A 22401-nucleotide genomic window follows, 5' to 3' on the forward strand; every position below is an offset into this window, starting at 1 on the left:
CTCCCTCACACACCTGTGGACACCCTTACACACCTGTGTGCTCCCTCACACATCTATGGCCTCCCTCACATATCTGTGGGCTCCCTCACGCACCTGTGGATGCCCTCACACACCTGTTGGTTCCCTCTTGGCCAACCATAAGCTCTGCAGTCACTCCTACTTCTTACTCCTTCTATAGCCAGAAAGCAGCAAGAAAAGCAAGCCCAACTCTGATAGCTCTACTCAGTCAGTCAGCAGCAATAGTCCACCCCACTTACCCTCCAAGAGTTTCTTGTATTTACAATCATTTTCTATGTTTCAGAGGGCTCAGAAGGTCACATATGGCATCCTCCTGGCCAAGGGTGTTCTCAGCTAAGAACTTCTAAGAGGCCTACTCAGATCTACAAATGCTGAGAACAGATTATAACAATTGTCTCTGCATCTGACTATGCTTCTAGAGGGAATCCAAGGCACTAAGGTACACTCACGTTGCATGTTGAAACAGCCACATCCAAATCTTCACACAGTACATGAAGGAGGAAGACACCAATACTATCGTACATCCTGACACTGGATTATTATATTTTTCCTTAATTGAGACCCGACCCTCTCTCAAACTATATTTAAGGCAGATTAAAAGACTGGCTGTTCATAAAACTTTGAATATACACAGCTTATGCTTTCCTCATTAAAAGCTTTCTATGTCGGGGGACTGGAGAGATGGCTCAGCAGTTAAGAGCACTGACTATCTTCCAGAGATCCTAAGTCCAATTCCCAGCAACCACATGCTGGCTCACAACCATCTGTAACGGGATCCGATGCCCTCTTCTGGTGTGTCTGAAGATAGCTACAGTGTACTCATATAAATAAATCAAAAGAAAATCGTCCAATGTCCTGGAAACACAAAGTCTGGCCCCTTATGATTTGTGGCCAAACCCTCAACTGTCTGTTAACCAACCAGAGCTGCTGAACCTGCACATGCTACTGATAAAAGTAGAGAGAAGACAAGGCTCAAGAAGATGGACAATATCATTCCAGAAAAACTAAAAGGCTCCGCAGGCATGGAGACAGGAGGATGTGGGTTAATGCAAAACATTAACATTTGGAAAGTGAGCAAATATATTCCTGAATTTTCAGTGTGTGAGTGAGATAGAAACCATCACACATAAAGTCACAAAGCCAAGTAGGACACAGTAGATGGAGAGGGTATGACTGTGGTTGCTGTCATATTCCCTAAAAGACTTCTTTGTGTGTATGCTCCGGGCATGTGCACTATCCAAACACCCTGCTTTAAGTGTGGATCCTGTCTCCTCCACTGCACTGCCTAAACAACATTCAATGCCATTTGGAATGTGTGACACGTTAATGAGAAATGCCAGCATTTCAGTTACATTTAGATTACCCATTTCCAGGACAAAACCTAGACGTGAGGCTGCTGCAGCTATGGCCAAGGTGGCCAGGAAGACAACAGTCTCTGGGGCATTTGCATGTTTGTCCAGCAAGCTCAGTCAGTTCTCATTTAACTGTTTTACCACAGTTATACAAAGAACCTGGTTAGGTAAAAGTGGGCAAAGGAGGTTGCCCCCCCCCCAATCCATAAGAAATCCCACAGGTTGTTCATACCAGGATGTCCCACAAGACCGGTGGATCATGTAGACAAAGATCCCAGGCCACATGTTCTCAAAAGGACCAATGTCAAAGTGGAATCTGAAATCAGAGCAGAGCAGTGGATCACTGGATGCAATTGGGATGGTTGTAGCAGCCGGCTCTAACCTCTTCTCCACCCCAACAGTGAGAAGACATGGTGGTCTGCCCCCACCCCTGTCTTCCCTGCAACACCTGACTGAGTGGAAGGGTCCCTGCAGGGATCTATTTAAAGGGCTGTCATGGGTGTCACCAATACTCGGGTGGCACATGGTCCAGGGGGACCTTAGCAGCAGCAGCAGCCTTGTGGCTAAACTGAAACAGGAACTCACTAAGGGTAATACCTAAAGTATTGTGCTAGTGAGTGTGTTCTCATTTAATAATGGAACTACTAATCCCCAACCAGAATGACCAGGTGTGGCAAAGGAGTGTACTTTCAATGATAAGGCAAATGCCAGCGTGGGGACAGGATCCCTGCTGTAAGTAAGCAGACAGTCACCACAAGCCCAACCTCTCCAGACGTCACTGTATTGCCCAAGCACTGGGAATGGGAGTAGAAAAATGGAACACGTTATTACTAATTTTTTAATATAACTTGGAAACTTAGATCTACATGTGACACTAAATGCCATTTTGAATATGGGATGGAGTAATAGTAAACGATAGTATTTAGGTTACTGATTTCAAATTTAGTTCAGATTTTGTTGCTGTTGTTTAAGACAGGGACTCCCTATGCACGCCTCAGCCTCTGAGCCCTGCCATCGCAGGCTTGAGCCGCCACACTGGCTTTCCATGTCAGATTTCGTTATTTGAGGGTACCAGAAGGAGCGACACATGAAACCACACGTGACGGTCCACGGTGACCGTGGTCCTCACGCCACAGTCCGTTTTGCTTTCGTTTCGAGAGAACGACATGAGAAGCTCACAGCTCGATCTCCCGGCAGATGCGTGCTGGCAGGTTGAAGTGCATGAGGCCTTGCCACTCCTCCGAGGTGCAGATGCTGTGGTAAGACAGCTTCTCCATGGTAACCCTGTAGATGCACTCGGAGTGGCGGATCCTGTGGTACATCTGTAAGGCACGAGGAACATGAACAGGGGACTGCTTAGAACAATATGGACCGTTCTTTGGTGTTGGGAGTTCAGATTCGGGATGGGAGCTATAGTTGAGGTTTGGGAGACGCGCTGCTGCTCACGGTCTAGACACACTGGAGCTGTGCAGAAAGAAAACCTTGCGGGGACCATGCTCAAATGTCTTACATATTCCTTAACAAGTATCTTCTTACCACACACCACCTCAGGGAGAAAAGTCACACTGTCTTTTCTATAATGCCTTATAGTATATTTTCACTTCAGTGATACAGGCGCTGAAAATAAAATGTGTATGTATTATCAGTAAATGAACGACTTAACAATTTCAAATAAAATAAGGTGTATCACACATCTGTATCTGTTAAAAACAGACACGTCAATAATTACATGTCACCCAGAACCAAACTAACTTCCTTGGAAGGAGTTTGTTTCTTTCCCTGATTTAATTGTACTTTTTTTTGTTGTTGTTATATTCTTAAGTGAGCTTGGGGTTTTGCTAGCATTAGATCAGTGAATCCAAATGTGTAACAGATTGGCATGATGACAATATTCTGTCCATGGGTAGATACATGAATAGATGGCTACACTAATGGATGACTAAGGGCTTAGCATGCAGCTAGTGGTGAGTGCTTGCTCGGGAGGTGCGGCACCTCATCCTGGGGGGGGGGGAGGCGCTGGGAGGGGAGCTTCTTGAAAATCAATGGACACATTTTACTGTCCTATTGAAGTAGTAAGACCATGTGTACTTGTACACATACAAAATGGTTTTACAAATAATATAAATTATATATATATGAGATAAAATATAAAAAGCAATGGAACCAGAGATAAGACCAGTGTCTACATGTGTGAATTAGTAATATGAGATTAATTTCAAGAGAAATTATAGGGAAAAATGAGCCCTTCACAAGAATTAATGTGTGTCATTAATGGTTTCTTCAATAGTTCACACGTTGCTCTAACACTAATACAGGGCAGCTTGCTTTCTATATACAAGATTACACGTACGTAGATATATAAAGCTCTATGTAATAATGTGAATGAAGGTGAGATGCATCAAGAATTAAGATGTCCTTTATGTCACCATTTGAAACTATTTGCCACCATTAGCAATCTTAGCTAGACCACAGCTTTGTAAACTGTGGGTTGTGACCCCACATGGGGGGGGCGGTGTAGCTGTAACACACAATAGGATGTTATAACACACGACAATGGGAAATTCATTACGATTCAAATGCATCACAAATCTGGGGTAGTTGTTAACAAGTTTGCCTGTAGAGCATCTCACACCTCTGATGCAGCCTTGGTCCCAAACACACAAAGAACATAGAAACACAATGGCTTAACTACAGGGGAAAGACAGCATTTGAATCATCTGTATGGAATGACCCTGTGGGCATAGTTTGGATTATGTTGTTGTGTAAATACTGCTAACCACTTTTATAAAAAAAAAATCATTCAATTATTTTTGGCTTGTGCTTAGTATATAGACTTATCAACAATGTCTGAAACGGTCTGAATGCTTTTCAGCTCTATGTTTATATAAAGCAGTGTCTTCCCATCCCCAGGCTACCACTGAGAGTAGCATCTGTGTGACATCATAGATACCTGACCCTAGCTAAACTCCCTCCTATCCTCAGCTCCCACTAGGACCTGGGTGAACCACCCACAGCATCTGTGTTAGATCATACATGCATGACCTCAGGATCCTCTCCCCAGGCTCAGACTGGCCTCAGCAGCAGCTGTCTGAGGCCACATACCCGCAACTCCAGATCCTTAGCCACCCTTAGGCTCCTGATATGATCAGAGGGAACTTGGATAGCCAAGGCACCTATCCAGTGAACCTATGAACTTCCTGCACATAAGACAGGTAGCCCAACTAGGGTCACCCAAGCTATTCCAACCACAAACCAGTTCTGACTGTTTCATGACTGAGCTCTGAGTATAACCTAATAGATCCTAAACCAGCTAATATATAGCAATACCAAACTTAGATCCAAATGTCTATTCAAATGGCTCAGCAATTCATGCCAAAGATGTAACTGACCAACTCTACATATACAAATCACAATGCAGAATATAACAGGAAAAACCATGGCAATATGTCATGCTACCAATCCTGTCATAACACCCCTTAATGAAAGCCACTTAGAATAACTTACAAGGAATCCAGAACAACTATACATTCAGAGAATCAATAAGAACATAATTGTCTAGATACATCTAAAGAGGGACAGAAATGAGTCCCCAAATGAATTCTAGGAGAATGCAAGCAAACAGTTGAGTGGAATACATAAGTCAATCAGGATGCAAAATTATTATCAATATATAGAGAGAAACATTGCTGAAATACAGAAATGAGATGAGGCTGGAAATGAAACATTCAATAAGGCAAATCAGAAGCTTAGCGGAAGCCTCATTGACTGCACGGCTTGTGTGCAGCACACTGTGAGTCCTGGAGACAAGGGGGAGGGGCTAGATCACTCAGTCATAGAAAATGGTAAGTAGAACACAAAACAGGGCACACAAGAGACAATTGGGACCCCATGGAAAGAGCAAACTTACGGATCATAGACATAGGTAAAGAAGAACACCATGCCAAAGGCACAGAAAACATTTTCAGTAAAATCACCAAAGAAAAATTCTCAAATCTAGAGAATAGGATGTCTATCCAGGTATGTGATACTCACGGAAGAGTAAGTGGACAGGGCCAGAAAAGACGCTGCCCAGAATGCATAACAGTCAAAACCAAACATACAGAAAAGAAAAGACCACAAAAGAGAGGGGCAACTGCATACAAAGGTGGGTCTATCAGGTGTCTATTTCAAAGCATTCTGTCCATGGGTGTGTGTGGCTTTCTTTGGAGCAAGTGTTTTCTCATTCATTGTTAGTAGCACTGGAAACCTCTGAAATGTTGCTCATTCCTTTAAATATTATCTTCTAAATGTCAAAATATTGACTCATTTGTCAGGAGAGAGGGCAGCAGATTTGAAGCATGTCTTTCTGTGGAAGGAAATGAGTAAATAGTGTAAATGATCCAGGTGCTGTCCACAAACCGCAAGCCCACAGGCAGCAGGGATGAGGACACATGTGAAAGCTGCCTCACTAACAGCCTGAAGAGGAGCTTGCAAACACTGACTGTTGTGCACAGCCGCTGCCTCCTCCTAAATGTAGAAGGCCACCTGTCATGGGACATTTGCCACCCTGGACAGGACAGGACAGGACTGTGTGATGTGTGAGCCTTATTAGAGCGTCTCCACAATGAAGAGCACAGTGTGATGCTCCATCAACACTGTTCACTTGAAACTCAAGCAGACACTTCCCTTATATCCTCCCGAGCCTCCATGGCTGCCTCCTGGCTTTCTGTCCTAGAGATGATCCCACAGGCTCTGGCATGAAGGCCAACTGTCCCTGGGATTCTCAACATTCAGCGTAGTTCAGCATGGCCTATAGCCCAGCCTGATTCTATGATGAAGGTGGAAATAAAGTTAGCTGCACTCAGTCTAAAAGTCACAATGTAGTAGTTACCAATAATGTTGGTCCTTTACAGGTGACATCATCCAGTCCTTGCATGTGACATCATCCAATCCTCACACGTGACATCATCCAATCCCCAAACTCCTATTTCTGTCACTGTCTTTTATAAGATAGTAGTCAACAATCCAGTTGGAGGTTTTTGTCATCTTTTTTCATTTATAAAACTATAATGCAAATATATTAAAGCATATCATTCTGTTTAAATTTTTATTCCTGCATTTTTCATCATTTGATGCTGTGCTTACTCTAAAATTAATTGCTACATAAATTAGCTTAATTTCATACAAAAAATAAATTAGTTTTGGACATGTTTGACATTTCTCACTTGGCAAATAACCTTCAATATGAGTGTTAGAAAATAATACAGTGTGGGATCTCACTGCTGACTAAGGAAGGCAGAGAATTATAGCTTACGCTCTTTATCAGTTATCCACATACAATAAATGAGAGTTCATCTTGGACTCTGTGATAGCAAGAGGGACTTCTAGAAGAAGTGGGTGCTATTGGTCTGGCACTGAAGACTGCTCAGATGACTGATCACTCTTGAGTACTGGGTACTAGAACAAAGCTACAGGCCCTCAGAATCTCAGCGTGAAGACAACCTGGGACCATGAGGGTGGCCTCCCTCTACTGAAAAGTGAAAATACACCTTTTATACTTTATAACATGGAACCCAGCTTCTTGGCAGATAAAATACTTGGTTGGGGGTTGTTCTGAAGTACCAATCTATATACCAAATCTGCCTGACAGTCCTGTGGCACTCACAGATGAGGTGACTAGAAAGTTCACAGCAGACACTGAGTCACTCCAGGGTGGAACAATTCTCAAGACTGTGGACTCTAGTCACCTCCCTCAGTTGGCTCTCTTTGCCAATAATAAACTGCAGGCATGAGGTAAGTTCTTTAACTCTCTTTACCCAGATCATCATCTGTGAACTGAGAACACGGTAGTGTGTATAAGGTTATAAGGGTGTGTATACAGCTGGTACCACTAGCTGGTGACAGTCTTTTAACATTTTGTATTGGTTTCAGATGACTCTCAGTCCAGCATGCCACTCCCCCTAGCTGCTGTCACCCTCTGGTAAGGATCAAGAAATGTCCGACCTGAGTAACAATGGTGCCCTGCACTACCATGCAGAAATCAACCTTGTCTCTCTGTGTCTAACACCTCCTGTGAGGAACCTGAGATTGCCAGCAGTGGGAAATACACAGGAGAAACCAGGAAACCCACCACTGCTAGGCATTGGCCCTGTCAAGTTACAGTTAACTTTCGGGAGGTCTGAGAGTCAGATCACATTTACTAATGTAAGGTAAGCATTTTCTCTACCACTGATTTAATTTGCATTTCAAATAACAAAAAAATGTTTTTAAGGTACATACTTTCAGTGTGTTATTTTTCAATAGCTGACATCATTATTAACACCAAATGAATCCTCTACACAAATCTGAAGACCAAACACACACTTGTACGGAATCAAAATTTGTGCTACCGCAAGCCGAAGGAACCCAGCACCGCCAGAGGTGGCTAATCCCTAAGTGAACAAGTGAGGTAGGAAAGGAGGCGCCCTGTGTGGAGCTGGAGATGTGAAACTGTCCTGGAGCCATCAGGGTGTGGAGACTGAGACTCCACAATAGGAGACTATAGTTCTGAAGCTTATGCTACAAACATACAGGGGAATTCCAAGTGGGCTCCAAACAGTAAGAGCCTGGAGTACTTGCAAGAGGGATGAAGCAGTCCTGGGTGTAGCACTCCAATGGGCAATTATCCAGGGTAAACTGGAGTCAGCAAATGAATGGGAAAATGAGAAATACAGGAAGTGAGCAGACAACCCAAGGGGGAAAGCGAGAGATCAAAAGACACCACCCCCCAAACCACAGAACCTGGTGTTCCTTTCTACAGCTCCTGACCAATCTGCTCCGCGGGCTTGATCACAGCACAAAGTCGAGGAATGGGGGAACTCCCTGTTCTTTGCCCCCAGCCTGGAGATCTGCAGATTCCTTCTTGAAGACAGGCCCCAGCACACCCTGTATGTAACACTAGAATGAGTTTCTCTCCTGCTCAAATTGAATGGGCCACGTGTAAGAATTTTCTCCAAACTCTTCACCCAGCCAAAGCATAAATAAAGTGGGAATTGGTGATTTCTCTCCTGGGAGCGTATGGTTTGTCTCTGAATGGGCTTCAGTGACCTATCTGCAATTTTTGTCTTCCGTCTTGATGAAAGGCAGTTTAGCCTGTGCAGACTGTTCAGCTGTCTGTTAAACAATAAATTTGGACTTCATAAAACTGGTGGCAGTGATAAAATACTGTATCGGAGCTGACTGGAGTCCGAAGCAATGGGGGCAGACTGCATCTGCTAAAGACTAAGACCTCAGATATCATCACCTACAGTCCTAATGTCAATCCCCAGGGAGACTGTCATTGCCACACGCCGGCTGAGGAATCTCAGGCTCAGAGGCATAGGCTAAAGACTTCTAGCTTTTCTAAATGGCCATTTTCCATTAAAAGTACTTTTAGTTATCAGTTAACTTGATAAATGTCATGTAAGTGATGCTGGCCAGACATGTCCTTTAATTCCATCAGTGGGATGCCATCTGATATGTCCAAAGGTAACCTAAATAAGATAAGGATATTCTGAGTGTTATTCTGGTCCTTGTGTCCTGCCTCTCTCAGGTACAGGCACCATAAACCAACAGGACCACAGAGGCTGACGACAGACTGTACACCCAGTTTAGAGGCAGCTGTGGGCCTAAAGGCTCTTTGTTCAAGGGCAAAACTATTCTGAGTTCCCAGGATCCCATGTGTCTTAACTTAGTGACAGCCAACAAGTGGAGACCATTTTATTTGCAGAAAGCTTTTTTCATATCTATGATCTCAGTAAACATGAAGAAGTGAAGCTGTCTAGTTCCCTGCTTGGGGCAGTCATGAAGTAAGATGCCTTTCCTACTGAAACAGTAAGGCTGACTTGCTTAGAAAGTACCAGGAGAGCGCAAGAGGGATACCCACACTAGGCCGTGGGCTTTCTCTTCTACAGCTGCACAGAGGTAGGCTCTGAGGAACACAGAGCGGGGCTCTGCTGCCATCTTCTTTGCAAGCTATATCGTCTCCATTTGGTTTATGAGGATGCTTTGAAGGGCATCCTCGGACGCTCTTCTTTCTAATATGGGCCGTGGCTTTTTACAAAGCCAGTAAAGTCCTCACCAAGGTCCAAGCCTAGGCAGGCCAAGGAGAGAGAAGAGATGTGGTTTCAGACCTTCTCTTGCACTTTCAGAGTTGAGGAAAACTTCAAAAGTGACATGATTGTTTTATATGAGCCGTTAGTGAGGAGAAACACTTCAGCAATAAAATCAAAATGAATTTCGTAGAGAACTTGCAGCTACTCTGGTGTTTTTCCCTCATGCCCCTTGAAGGCAAGGTGGCCCTGCCCGGGAGAAGAGGGTGTGAGCTGTACTGGGCTGTGGAGGCACACAAGACCTGCTGCTTTGGGAGATGGATGAGTGATGTGGGAGGCTCCAAAGCCTCAATTCCATTTCCCCCCAAAATTAATCTGAGTTACTAACGTGGCACTCTGGTAACTCCCACCGGTGTATGGTATGGTACTTTGCTCGGAGTCCTAAAATTTTCCCTAATTGCAGAACCACAATACTGCCATAGGGTTATTAGTTTATGAATCCCCCACAAGTTCAACCCATTTAAAATAGAGCAATGTAGAAAACAGTTGCTAAATTTCAGGTATAAACTGAGCCTTGCTTTCTTCCTCAGGCACAGAACAAAGTGGCCCAAGAGGCCTAGACGGCGCCATTCACAATGTTCACACACAGGCATTAAACTGAACATGCAAGCGTTTTCCTGTCAGACAGAACTTTCCTGGTCACCAGGGAGGCACTGGAGCTGCTGTTTGCACCCTGTGGATACTCCCTAATGTTCTGCCTATGACAAACACCAGACAACAGGTCCCCCTTTCCAGAAGACATGAGATGCAAGCCCAGTGCTATTTCACCAGTACACGAACAATTCTTTTGAAACAAACTCACATCTTGAACTACACTCAAACTCTAGGAAGTTAGTTATCTTTACAGGCACTGTAAGATACTTCCTAAAGCAGGTGCAAGCAGGACTCCCTGCGCATACACCACAGAGGAAACAGAAATAGGGAAAAATAAAATAGCCTGAGCTGAAAGCCACTTGAGCCCAGAGGCATGCTTACGTTAGCACAGTGCAAGGCCAGAGCGCAGAAGACAGCAAACATCTTGAAGTTGTTCTCGTCTGTCTTGGAGAAGGCGCTACCGCTTATCTTGTTCACCATCTGCACCACGCCAATCACGCTGCCTCGGCTCACTATGGGCATACACAGAATGTTCCGCGTGGTGTAGCCCGTGTATAGGTCCACCTCCCTGTGGAAGTGGAAAGGACAGTGCCGTCACCCGGGGGAAAAGGCAGTGAGTGGAAACAACACATCTGACAATTCTGACATTGCTCTGTAGTTTGTGTGCGCTTTTTACGAATGACTAGAGCGGCACTGGGGATTTGAGACAGTGTAAAAATGAAAATGTTTTATTGAAACATTTCAAATATTCAGGCTTGCTTGATCATGTTTATAATAGTTTCCTAGGGCGGTCTCTCCTGGAGGGTCCTGGCCAGGGTAGGAGATCTGGGGGAAAATCAGGAAGTTTGGTAGACAGTCTCTTCCTTTGCACTTGGTCAGATTTACGAGACTGGTAAGTTGCTAAAGCATTTTAAGTGAGAATATTTACATTAAAATCTAGAGCAGGCATCGGCATCCACAGTTATCGCCCGTGCAGTACACGGCTGCCTTCATCTGTGGATGCTCAGAGAACAGAGTGCTGGGCTCCCGACGCAAAACTCCTGGCCATGGTGTCCTTCAGAACGGAGGGGTTTGCTGACCCCCCGACCTGAGGAGATGGTTTCTGAAAACAAGACTGAGTTCCCCAGAATCAGGCACAGACCCAACATGGGGGCTGTGCTTCAGTCCTCTGGGCCTGGCTTCTCTTGCTTACCCATGCTGTTCAGGAACCATCCAGCCCTTGCTGCTGGGCCGTAGTCTCCACTGAAGGTACGTTTCATTTATCCACGCTCCACTTAATGGTCAGCGTCATTTGTTAATAGCTAGCTGTTTCAAGTAAGGCTGTTGGGGGTATTTGCAGCTGTGTCTTTGCTTGGACAAATGATTTCATTTCCCTTGGAGGTTCTATGGAGGAGGGCAGACCGGTGGATCGCTCATGGTCAAAACTGTACCTCTGTTTTCCCAAGAGGCTGCCTCACTGTCTACTCCCACCAGCAAAGCACGAGGGCCCAGTCACTCCATCATCTTTGCCCTTTCTACCCTGATGCCAATCTGAAGATCTCAGCTGCTTGCCTGGTGCACACTAGAAAGTGACCTGTTTAGTCCCCATGTGTTGTTTAGTGGCCATAAGTGCATCCTTTTTGGTGAAGCGCCCTGCATGCTCTGTCCTTTATGGGGTTGCCTTGTACAGCCGCCTAGATATTGAGACAGTGACATCACATGCTTTGCCAGTCAGTGTCTCCCCTTGATCTGTAGGCTGCTCTTTTGATTTTCCCAATAACCTGACTCATAGGTTTTATATAATGATTTTAAATGATGACAATTAATTTCAATATTTAGTCAGTCTGAGGACAAGCAAGCTTGTTTGAGGGGGAAAGTAAGGCTATTAGTATTCTCAACTTGTTGGTAAAATATTAATATAATACAGCTATGTTTCTGTATGAGTCTTACATTATCTGATACCCTACCATTAATTATAGAAAACGCTGCCAGATGATTGTACTGTTTTTAAAGTAAGTTGCATGTATCATCTAAACACTGTTATGCTATGCCTGAAGTATTGCTCTAACAGCCTTACCATCTATCGTGTGACGTCTAACTTCAAAGAACTGAATAAAACTTATTCTTTGATTTCGAGTTCTTCAGAGTCTCACATGAATAAAAACAATTTAATACCACACTCTAGCGATATCCCAGCTCACTCAGCTCCTACTTTGTGTGCAGCAAGGTTTCCAGGGCTTTTAGAAAATTATCTGTAGTCCCAAGGAACAAGTAGGTGTTCTCATACCATTTAAAAGAGGAGTAAACTGGGGCTGGAGAGATGGCTCAGCGGTTAAGAGTACTGACTACTCTTTCAGAGGTCCGGAGTTCAAATCCCAGCAACCACATGGTGGCTCACAACCTCCCATAATGAGATTGGATGCCGTATTCTGGTGTGTCTGAAGACAGTGACAGTGTACTCATAAATAAAATAAATAAATAAATCTTTTTAAAAAGTCCTTTATAAAAAAATAAAAGAGAAGAGAAGAAAACTAAGGAGCAGAGAAATCAAATAACATTCTGTCTATAGTGAAATCAAACACCCAGTTCTGTCTATGGTGAATAAATGACAGGGCCTTAAGTTCAAAACCCGACATGACAATCTAAAACCCAATTCCTTATCCCTGTGTGGCAGTGTAAAGGAATGCGGAGACAGAGTGTGGAATGATTTCATCATGATTTCATCATGACTCCACAGCCCCAGAAGCCCACAGCTGTCAGTTGATGCTTCACACCGGGTAGAGCCCCAGGAGGGAAGGCTGGCCCATGAATAGCCTCAGAACATCATTCTGCAAGTGTCTGAGGACTCTGACCACTGATAACAGACTGGGACAGTGTGAACCAAGACTCCTTCAGAGAGACTTCAGTCCAGTGGAACGTCAAAGAAGAAAGGGCAAGGGCTGAGCTCCTGGCTCACCTGTTAAAGCGAGGGTCCGCGTAGGCGTCGGGAATGTTCAGGACTTCCCCCGTTCTTGCCACTTGACCCGCAATCCCTTTCTCGATGGAAAACCTGCAGAAACAAAAAGGGAGGGTCCTGGTGATTACATGGTCCGTTAGAAAGGAATTCTGGCGTTTCATTAACATCAGATCACTGAACTGAGCCTCTATTTTAAGTGTGCATATTAATTTTACATTTATGTATCCTAAATAATCTTATAAAATACATAGAAGTAAAGCAGAAAATTACCCTGCTGTGATCACTCAGAACGTTATCTTAAGGTATAACTCATAATAACTGTGTGCAACAGAAACTGAAAACTTTACTCTTGATGCCTATCTCTCACTGACTGCCAACAGTCTCCCTATACAGTGAGAGACTCCCCTCATCAGTTACAGTGTGCATCTCTTTCGTGTCTTTCCCACACTGTGCTGGGTTCACTCCCTTGAGCACAGACAGCCCAGGGCCAGCTCTGTAGACCTCTTGTCTGTAACCCGTGCACTACACACAAACAGTATAAAGGTGTTTTCATGTCTCCAATGTGCTCACTCTAAAAACAATCAGATGACAGATACGAACTGGTTGTACTTGGTAATACTTTTTCGGTAAGGCATCACACTGATATTTTTCATGTTAGTGTGTTATATTCGTAGATGTGTTTATTTCAAAATTTAGTTAATTAAGGAACACATCGACAACTCACGCTAAGATTTTTCAGAAACTCAAAAGGGCACTGACCCAAGACAGAATGAAAACATCCCCAAAGGACCAACCCTGCATGAAGGGCAAAGTCACCAACCTCTTGGTTTCCTCATGCTTTAAGGAACACGAATTAGACACCACGAGTCATGCCAGAGTCTATTCATGACACGAACTTGTCTAACTTGCTCTGAGAGCCTATGAATGGGGACTTTTCTTGAGCTCTTGGTGGCTCTTTCTCTACAGTGAGCCCAAGCCAAAGTGTTGAAGGCCAGCTTCAACTAGCCCTCACAGAGACACACAGCCTGGTTCCCTCCACTCTTGTTCTTATGCTTGTAACAATGAGCTGATGTCTCCAGAGTTAGACCAGCACCAGCGGCGTGAGCCCAAAATTAAGCAAGAAATAACAGTTTAACCAGGTGACTATAACCAGTCCGGCAAATCCAGAATATAACCAAACCAATAAGTGAGCAAAATGTAAGACGCCCCACATGCTCCCACAGTGTCCCCATATCAGCGCTGTGTGACTATGTAACCTGGGAATCCTTCAACCTAGAAACAGCTGAAGTGCCAGGGCCAAGTGGTAGCAGCCTGTGGCTGCTCACTTTGTCCCGTGGTATTGGTTCCCTAACACGACAAAGTAGCCAAATGAAAAATCGTTAATTAGTGTTGCGATGTCTCCTGAGAAAGTTTTATAGTGATGATTGGAAGGTTCAAATGGACAGAAAGCAAGAAGAAGCCAACGTTGAAACTTGTGCATGACTCTCAACTCCTCCACCTGTTAGTGCTCCTTGCAGGTTCCAGGTTGTGTCAAGACTGAGGCACCAGGACTTCACCAACAAGTAAGGGCCATTTGTCCATTTAAATGACAGAAGCTGCCACTTATGGAACAAAGAGGGCTTTCCTTTCTAAGTGCAGCAGAAGGGTAGTTGGTTCAGCCTATGGCCAGGCCCTGAATTCAGGTGTTCAAGTCATCAATTTCCTCGCCTCTGGGCCTTTAGTCCTCATAGGTTGGGAAGGAGCAGGGGCTGAGTCAGTTAAATTCACCCTGCTCCTAGACAGACACAGGAGCCTGCTGGCTGCCACTGGGGCGACCTTTACCTACCTGGGAGCACTAGTAAGTTTTTCCAACATGATTTCCAAAAGGACCGCCTCCGGAAGACGGCGTTTCCAGGAGTGACGCTAACGCTTCCTAGGCGCGGTTTCGCTGGCGCTGCAATGTCATTCCCAGAAGCACTACCTTCAGGAGGCGGGTCCTGGTGGGAGTGATACCACAGTATGACAAGTGTTGTCAGCGCACCTGTGAATCGGCACAGAGAGGTGCGGCAGGACACCTGCACGTCTGCATCGGAGCCAGGAAGGTCGCTCTAGCTGTACCTGATCTCCTTGGTCTTCTTGAAGACGGGCTTCCCCTCCTTCTCCTCCCCAATGTCAAACAGGTCCGAGTACAGTTCCTTGTTCTTGTGGTCCACCTGGAAGAGCGCGCAGCGGTCGGCGTTCACTAGATTTTTTGCATATATCTGAGGCAGATGAGAAACTAGAGTCAGCCATGGGAAACTGAAGTTATGGTGAGCACGGACACACTTTTGACTTCAGCTACTTTGTACTGGGGAGGAAATCAGGACTGCAAACAGGGGTATGTAGATTATGAAGCACAATGAAAGTTAGTTGTCAGTCTGTCAACGTGCTGATCCCAGCACGCGCCAAACAAGGACAGTTTATGAGCACCCGTGTCCCTGCTGATCTTGAAATACTAGAGCACTTCCAGTGAGCTGCTGGTCAGCTAGTGGCCTCCCTCACTGAGACTCTTCATGCTCTCGGAGCTCCTGCCAGGGCCCTATTAGGATGCTCCTGGTACCTTGGTCTGTCTCCCTCAGCTGTGGCTAACATCCACCCAGCCTGCTGTGCACAGTGACTGTAAGGAAGATGGGATTTTCCACACCTTTAGTCTCTGCATTCAGAAGCCAGAAGCAGATGGATCTCTGGTTTCTTGCCCAACCAGGGCTTCACAGTGAGCCACTGACTAAACAATAAATACACAAGACACTGGTTGGCCAGCACAAAGAGATGGCTTCCTAAGATCAAGAGCTGAAAAGTTCCTAGCCTCTTCTTGCCTCTCAGCTTTTTCCACCTCAGCTTCAATGGTGGATGAATGACGTGTGGAGATCAGAGTCCCAGGACACTGGCAGGCAGAGCCCTCCGGGTTAAGAAACCACAGAAAGCTTGGTCCTAAGAGCTGGGGGTGTCATTCAGTTGCAAGACCACTGCCAAGCACACCTAGGCTGAGTCCCAAATAGACACTGCCCTTGTGAGGGAGGCCAGGTTGGCTAGCGTGTTTTACTTATTCCAATTATTTACACTAGCAGTCCGCTTTCCACCTGCAGAGCGGCTTCGAAAACAACCGAGGCGTGTAAGTGTGTCGCTACGTTCATCCCAACTAAGAAGAAATACAGATCTAATTGTCTCTGAGTTATTTCCCTCTTAAGGATCCGTGAGTGTAAGTTTGTGTGGACACATGAGGGTGACCACTGAGGCCGGAAGAGAGCTGGAGTCGAGTCACAGATGGTTGTGAGCCGCCAGACGTGCGTGCTGAGAATCATACTCCAAGAACAGCATGTGAACTTAACCTCCAGGCCATCTCGCCAGCCTGAGCCTGACATGCTTATTTTCTAATCTTTACACTTTTATATTTTGGTGGTTGTCATCTAGTATGTCTCCTGGTAGCCTTTTATAAGCACCCTTCCTCTCAACCCATCCTAACACTCCCTACTGCTTCCAGTCTTCATGCCTCCCTGCGTGTGCTTTCCCTCCCGTTCATATTCAGTCCCCCATCTCCTTTCCCCAGTCCTTTCTCTCCCCACTTTGTAACTGTTGTTATTGCCCCACAGTGCCGTCGGCCACATGTCTGCCAGCGGCATCCTGATGCCTGTCCAGCTGGAGCACGCCAGGGACGTAGGTGCAGCACGTGAGCCTCACACTATGCGATGTCACGCAGCGCTCTGTCATGGCAGTCAGTCTCCCCCGAAACAGTAGCGGGGAACAGACACCCAAATGAAGACAGCACATCGAGGAGACTCACATAAGATAAGGCAAACAGGAAACACTGGGAAAGTAAGGCCTAGAGGGATACCCACATCCCAATTGATGGGGGAGATGGGGAAGAAAAAAAACAGCAAAAAGAAACTGAAAAATGATAAATAAGCCCCTGGGGCTCCCCAGTGTACAGACGGAAGTAAACAAGGTAGCCGAAATCTTGGAAGGTATTTTAGGGTTTACTCCCAAAGCCATGGTGATCAGATATAGGGCTCAAATAACCAGCTGATCAAAGGGAGGTGACTCAGAGTGAGACAAGAATCCCACAAAGTGAGTGAAAGGTGAGTGACATGTAGGACAGAGTCATGAAAGAAACACTCAACAAGGAAGCAGGTTCCGGGAAAGAACTCGACATAGAAGTAACAGTTAGCTACCAAACAGAAATGGTGGGGCATGCCGTCAGCTCACAGGACTGAGAGAGGGGAGACGTGAAGGAGAGCAGCAAGGGGTGGGAGCCTGGTGGACAGACGCAGCTAGAAAAACTCAGAGACAACTGAGTGAGTGAGCGCGGTGGAGAACTCGGGGATATCTGGAAGAGGCTAAACCTGAGAGCCCATGCACTGGAAAGAGAGCCGAGACGGGAATCTCAAGATGCGGACGGTGTAGCCGTTGGAGTTACCACAGAGAATTACTCAGGGCACCCACTTCCAGGAGAGAGATGCTGAAACATAACTCAAGTAGACTGAACTTTAGAGTCAGCATTGAGTGGGGCTCCTAACGTATAACAGGAAGTGCCTTGGAGACCAGGAAGTGGAAACTGAGCTTTCCCCGAGTACAGCTGTTTAAAAAGTCTGTCCTGATGCCCTCTTCAGAGGTGGTGAAGGCAGGCCAGGGGGAATCTCAGAGCACCAGAGTTCATACACATTAACAGAGTATACTCTCCCAATGCACGCACACGTCACACCATGAATGAAGACCAAGGAATTAGGGTTTAAAGAAAATCACGGTCAAAAACCAAAAAGACCTACCATGATGTGTTCAAGTAGAGAGTCTATGGCGACTATGTTATCAAAATATGTCCTGGAAAAGAAAATACAAAAGATGAATGTCATGAGTAACCGTACCGCTATCACAGTGCATGGTAAACTCTGAACACGTTATATGGGCTCCAATTTTAAATAAAATTAATATACATGTAATTTGATTTTCCTGCCTTCTCTCAGAAGCAATAAACATTATTGTTTTTAAAAAATCAATGAACCACTATTATTGCCTTAGTACAGACTAAGTCCAGTGGAGTCATCCAGTAATTGTGTTATTGCTCAGTTGAGAGGTGGGGGAAAGGCTTGTAATGATAGTTAAGTAGGACTTCAACCAAACTTAATGTTCTCATGAACCATCTCAAGGGAAACAAACTTTAAATTTATTAAGTCCATCAGTATGGTTAGAATACACATGATCGCCGGGGCGAGGGGGACTGGAGAAGGTAGAAGCTAAACTGTACCAAGATATCGGTAGAACAGACCAGTGATAAAACGCAAGTGGTCAGGACCAGTGACCTGTATTGCTTTATTTAATTAAAGTAAAACACACGCTCGGTAGCAGGAGTGTGCCGTGGAGGCGGTGAGACAGCTCCTAAGACAATTCCCTAACAGTTGGCCATCACAGGACACATCAGAGAGCACCCGGTATGGGTTCTGCTGGCTCTGTAAGGGTTCAGCCCTGCTCTGAAATTAGCCTGGCGTACAGTCTCGATACAATCTCCTTGGTTTGAGGGCAATGAGGCTCAGTGCTTCCCTGCACTGAGCTCAGTCCTGCATAGGAGAAGGCAGCATTGGAGTGACTGAGCTTCCTACTGGAGCAGAAGGCAGGAGGTCAGAGAGTGTCACACAGGCATTTAGGTGGCTTTGGGACACTTCTAAAGTATGCGAATGTGTCCCCCAGAGGGAAGACCAGCTTCACTTTCTCTGGGTTCTTGTAGCTTCAGCATGGTTCCCATCATATTGACAGGGTTTAATTGTTTGAAAGTAGAGTTGACTGGGTGATCTTTAAAACTGCTTTGGCCACAGGTCTCTAATTTCTGTTCCAAAGAACAGCTGCAAAATGAGCCAGCAACTCCAGTCTGAGTGTTGTGTAGGGCTCTGGCGTGTACTGGTGAGGAGTTACCAAGTACCACAGCAGGGACAAGAGCAGCCAGGGCTGGCAACAGGGCTGCTGGAGGCCAGGGAGGAGAGGCTGTGTCCCATGTCATCCCCTTCCCTGTCCCTCATCCTTGTCATCTTTCCCCAACCCCCTATTCCCAGCTTTAGGGAACTGGTAGGAGGGCGTGGCCTGGGTGACCATGTCTGAGGCTTTAAGGTTTCAGTTACTAGTGAGGTGGGTTGTACAAACAGTTGGTCCTCCGTTGTAGCAACACAGCCCAGAGTTTATTAAATATCTGTAATGGCTTCTACTACCAGACCAGGGGAGGTGATCTAGACTAAGCTTCTGGGAAATAGACTGTTTTCTCAAAATCACCTCTGAGACGTTATACACAGAAAGCCATTATTAACACTGTGTAAAGAGACATTGTTGGAAAAAGACAGAGTGCACATCCTGGGAAAAGGTGGAGAGAGCAGAGGCAGCATAAGCTAAAAGGGTCTATTTACAACATGAATGTCACATTAAGACAAATCAGAGATGCATCTCCCATCTTAGCATACAAGCTGACCGTGGATAAAGATGCAATTCTATAATCCACATGTGGCTAACGACTCTTCCCCAGGACGCTTGCCCATGCAGCAGATGGAGATGTGTTACCATTGAGACCTGCATGTTACGCCCCTTATCACCAAACGGGGGGGGGGGCAGTGGGGGGGGAAGCCCAGGCAAACACTTACTTTGATACATCGAGCAGGAAGTCATTCAGTTCCGTCTGTTTGGCGAGACCTCTGCACACCTGCCACGTATACAATGGTTGTTAGTCATTCAAGAGCTCTGCTGACTGGGAACCAAACTGTTAACACGGGCAATGTCGGCCTCGCTGCCGGAAAAGCGCAACAGGCTAAACAGTGCTTGAGAGACCCTTGTGTTTATTATCTCACTGGAGCACGGCACAGCTCTGTGATCTGGGACAGATACATCGTCCTCCCTGACTAAGTTACACGTCTACTTTTAAACCTTGTCACCCAGCATGTACATCATGGGCCAAGGAGAATCTTCTACTCATGGCCCTACCCTGAGACTGCGCTTTTCTTCTCTTGAAAAAATACGCCTATGTACTTCCGACAAGATTTAAGATGGTTTAACAAGTGAATGTAGGGGATCAAGTAGATGAAATGGTTCAGATACAGTACAGCATCCAAGACCAAAGCTTGAGGTCGCTTGCTAGCTTCACGTCCAGCCTCCACTACCGCTGCCTTGGGAGGCCCTCGTAAGGACGCCCCAAACTCACCTGTACCTGGTGTATTGCCACGGAAGCCCAAGCGAGATTGGCTGTTGCAACCTACAAAACATACACATGCGCATATCAAACAACCTTGATCTTGGGTCAGCAGGTGTGCCTACAGCAAGTCATCTCCCCAGTGTGCATCATCTTGTTTTAATATTAAACAATTACTTTTCAGTTTAGCGAGGAACTCAATGGAAACCGTCTCTAACTGCCTCTTGAGGCTGGTGTGGGAGTGATCCCCTAAGAGGGAAAAATATTGTGTACACACCCCACACATTCAAGGACTCAAGCTTAAATTCCAATTGTGTTTTTACTTTTATTTCCATGTGTGTCTGTGTGTGCACACATATGCACAGGTGTGAAGGGCAGAGAAGGATCTCAGAAATGTCCACCTCCTTGGAGGCAGGATCCCGCCAGCCAGGAGTGCAGACACTAGGGTAGACTTAACGGACAGTCAGCTCTTGTACTGCCCACTGAGCCATCCTCCCCAGCCCATACTCCCCTCCTGACACTGGTTTCCACTTTGTACATCTTTGCTGGGCACAAAGTGTTAGTTCCAGATGCAGTTCCAGAGGAGGGAACAAGAGCAAGTTTGGACAGAAAGAAAGTGTCCTGTGCAACTGAAAGGACAGTGACAGGTGCCATGGGAGCACACAGCAGGACAGAAGGAAGGACCTGACAGGTTCTATGGCAGAAACCACTCAGGGTAGTAGGTGTGAGGTGACAGGGCCTGCTCTCCACATCACAGGGAGGCCAAACTTCGCCCCAGGGGGCTGGGTGTGGAAGAAGTGAGGGGCAGCCCAGGAAACTAGAAGTACATCATTCTGGAAGGGGGTGGAGCCAGACTCCCAGGGACCTTATCCATCCAGCACAGGAGAGGTACCAAGTGCTGGTAGTGTGTGACTTCAGTGTCAATGAGTCAGCTCCAAGACAGCCCATAAAGAGAGCAGAGCCTGGAATGTTCATGTAACTTAGGAAGGAAACACATTTAAGGAAGACAGGAGGCAACCAGGATGCCACCCTGTTGCTCGGCTGGATATGCACCAAAGCACATTTCTTGCTGATGTTGCTGTTGTTAAGATATTTTTATACAGGAAAAAGAAAAGCCAAATAAGTGTATTTCTGATTTAGCCAGTCTTCTCTAAAAACAACTGCTAGAGAGAACAGGTTTTTAAGAATCCTGCTGTTCACAGCCAGACACAGTCAGGCAAATAGTGACTTCGCCATCCATTCATGTAGTCATTTAACACGGGTGGGGGCCACCAACAAAGGGAAGAGGACAGAAGGTGCAGAGAGCAGGGTCAGAGCCTCACCTCCTGATGGCTGAGGCAGAAGGCCTCTTTGCCCCAGTGCCTGTACAGTTCAAGGATGCCGATCAAGTCTCCAATGGCAGTGACGATGGGCAAGCAGAGGACAGACTGGATTCGGGTTCCTGACTCCAGGCCAGTGCCTCTGGGAAACCGCTCATCCTGGAGATCAAACAAGGAAAGCCTCTTAGTTTTTGCATGCACAGATTTTTTGAGGGGGAAAGTGGATGTTAGTGTCACGTGACCGTAAGAACAGTTATCAGCAAGTCTGGCCCTCACCCTGCCCTTCTTCGCTGGAACCATCCCAGGCTTCCCAAGTGAAGGCAGCAGAGAGAACACAGGCAAACACCACAAGGAGACAGGCGTACGCAAACACACCTTCTCTTCTGTTTTTAAAGTCGTGCTAACTGTTTCCTGAGTTGAACCTCAAGGGCCCATGTCGTGCCATCAAGGCGTATCAGTTACCCATCGCCACAGTGGAGGTGGGTTCAACTTGAATAATTTTCTCTCTCAGCTAAAATCCCAGCAAGCCAGTTCAGAGAAACGGAAAGGATTAATATCAAGACAGCAGTTCGGTGAGCTCAGTTTCTACCATCTACAGGAAGCTAACGGGACACGTCAGACCCTCCCTGAATGAAGGGCAATATGAAAATGCCCCTGTGGCTTTCAGCTTTTGAAAGCCTGTGTTCAGAACTGAACATTTACAAAGGAGAATCCACACAGTATCTACTCTTGCTTCCTTCTCTTTCCTCACTGTAGACTCTTTCTTTCCTTCCTTCCTCCTTCCTTCCTTCCTTCTTTTCTTTTCTCCTTTCTTTTTTTCTTTCTTTCTTCCTTCCTTCCTTTTCTTTCTCCTTTTTCCTTTCCTTTTTCCTTTCCTTTCCTTTTTCCTTTCCTTTCCTTT

General features: G+C 45.8%; 1 protein-coding gene across 1 annotated transcript in view; it reads right to left on the minus strand.

Moving 5' to 3' along the window:
* The window catches only part of Pde10a (phosphodiesterase 10A), a 66129-nt gene that overhangs the window by 16652 nt on the left and 27076 nt on the right, over positions 1-22401 (minus strand). Inside the window, exons 6-14 of the mRNA XM_028781474.1 lie at positions 21504-21659; positions 20194-20244; positions 19640-19698; positions 17789-17840; positions 15105-15247; positions 13008-13100; positions 10454-10640; positions 2550-2692; positions 1523-1686 (exon numbers count right to left, since the gene is read on the minus strand). Coding sequence (XP_028637307.1) covers positions 1523-1686; positions 2550-2692; positions 10454-10640; positions 13008-13100; positions 15105-15247; positions 17789-17840; positions 19640-19698; positions 20194-20244; positions 21504-21659 — 1048 coding nt within the window. The remainder of the gene's footprint in view (positions 1-1522; positions 1687-2549; positions 2693-10453; positions 10641-13007; positions 13101-15104; positions 15248-17788; positions 17841-19639; positions 19699-20193; positions 20245-21503; positions 21660-22401) is intronic.

Source organism: Grammomys surdaster, unplaced genomic scaffold (genome assembly GCF_004785775.1).
Source record: "Grammomys surdaster isolate TR1022 unplaced genomic scaffold, NIH_TR_1.0 447, whole genome shotgun sequence".
NCBI lineage: Eukaryota > Metazoa > Chordata > Mammalia > Rodentia > Muridae > Grammomys > Grammomys surdaster.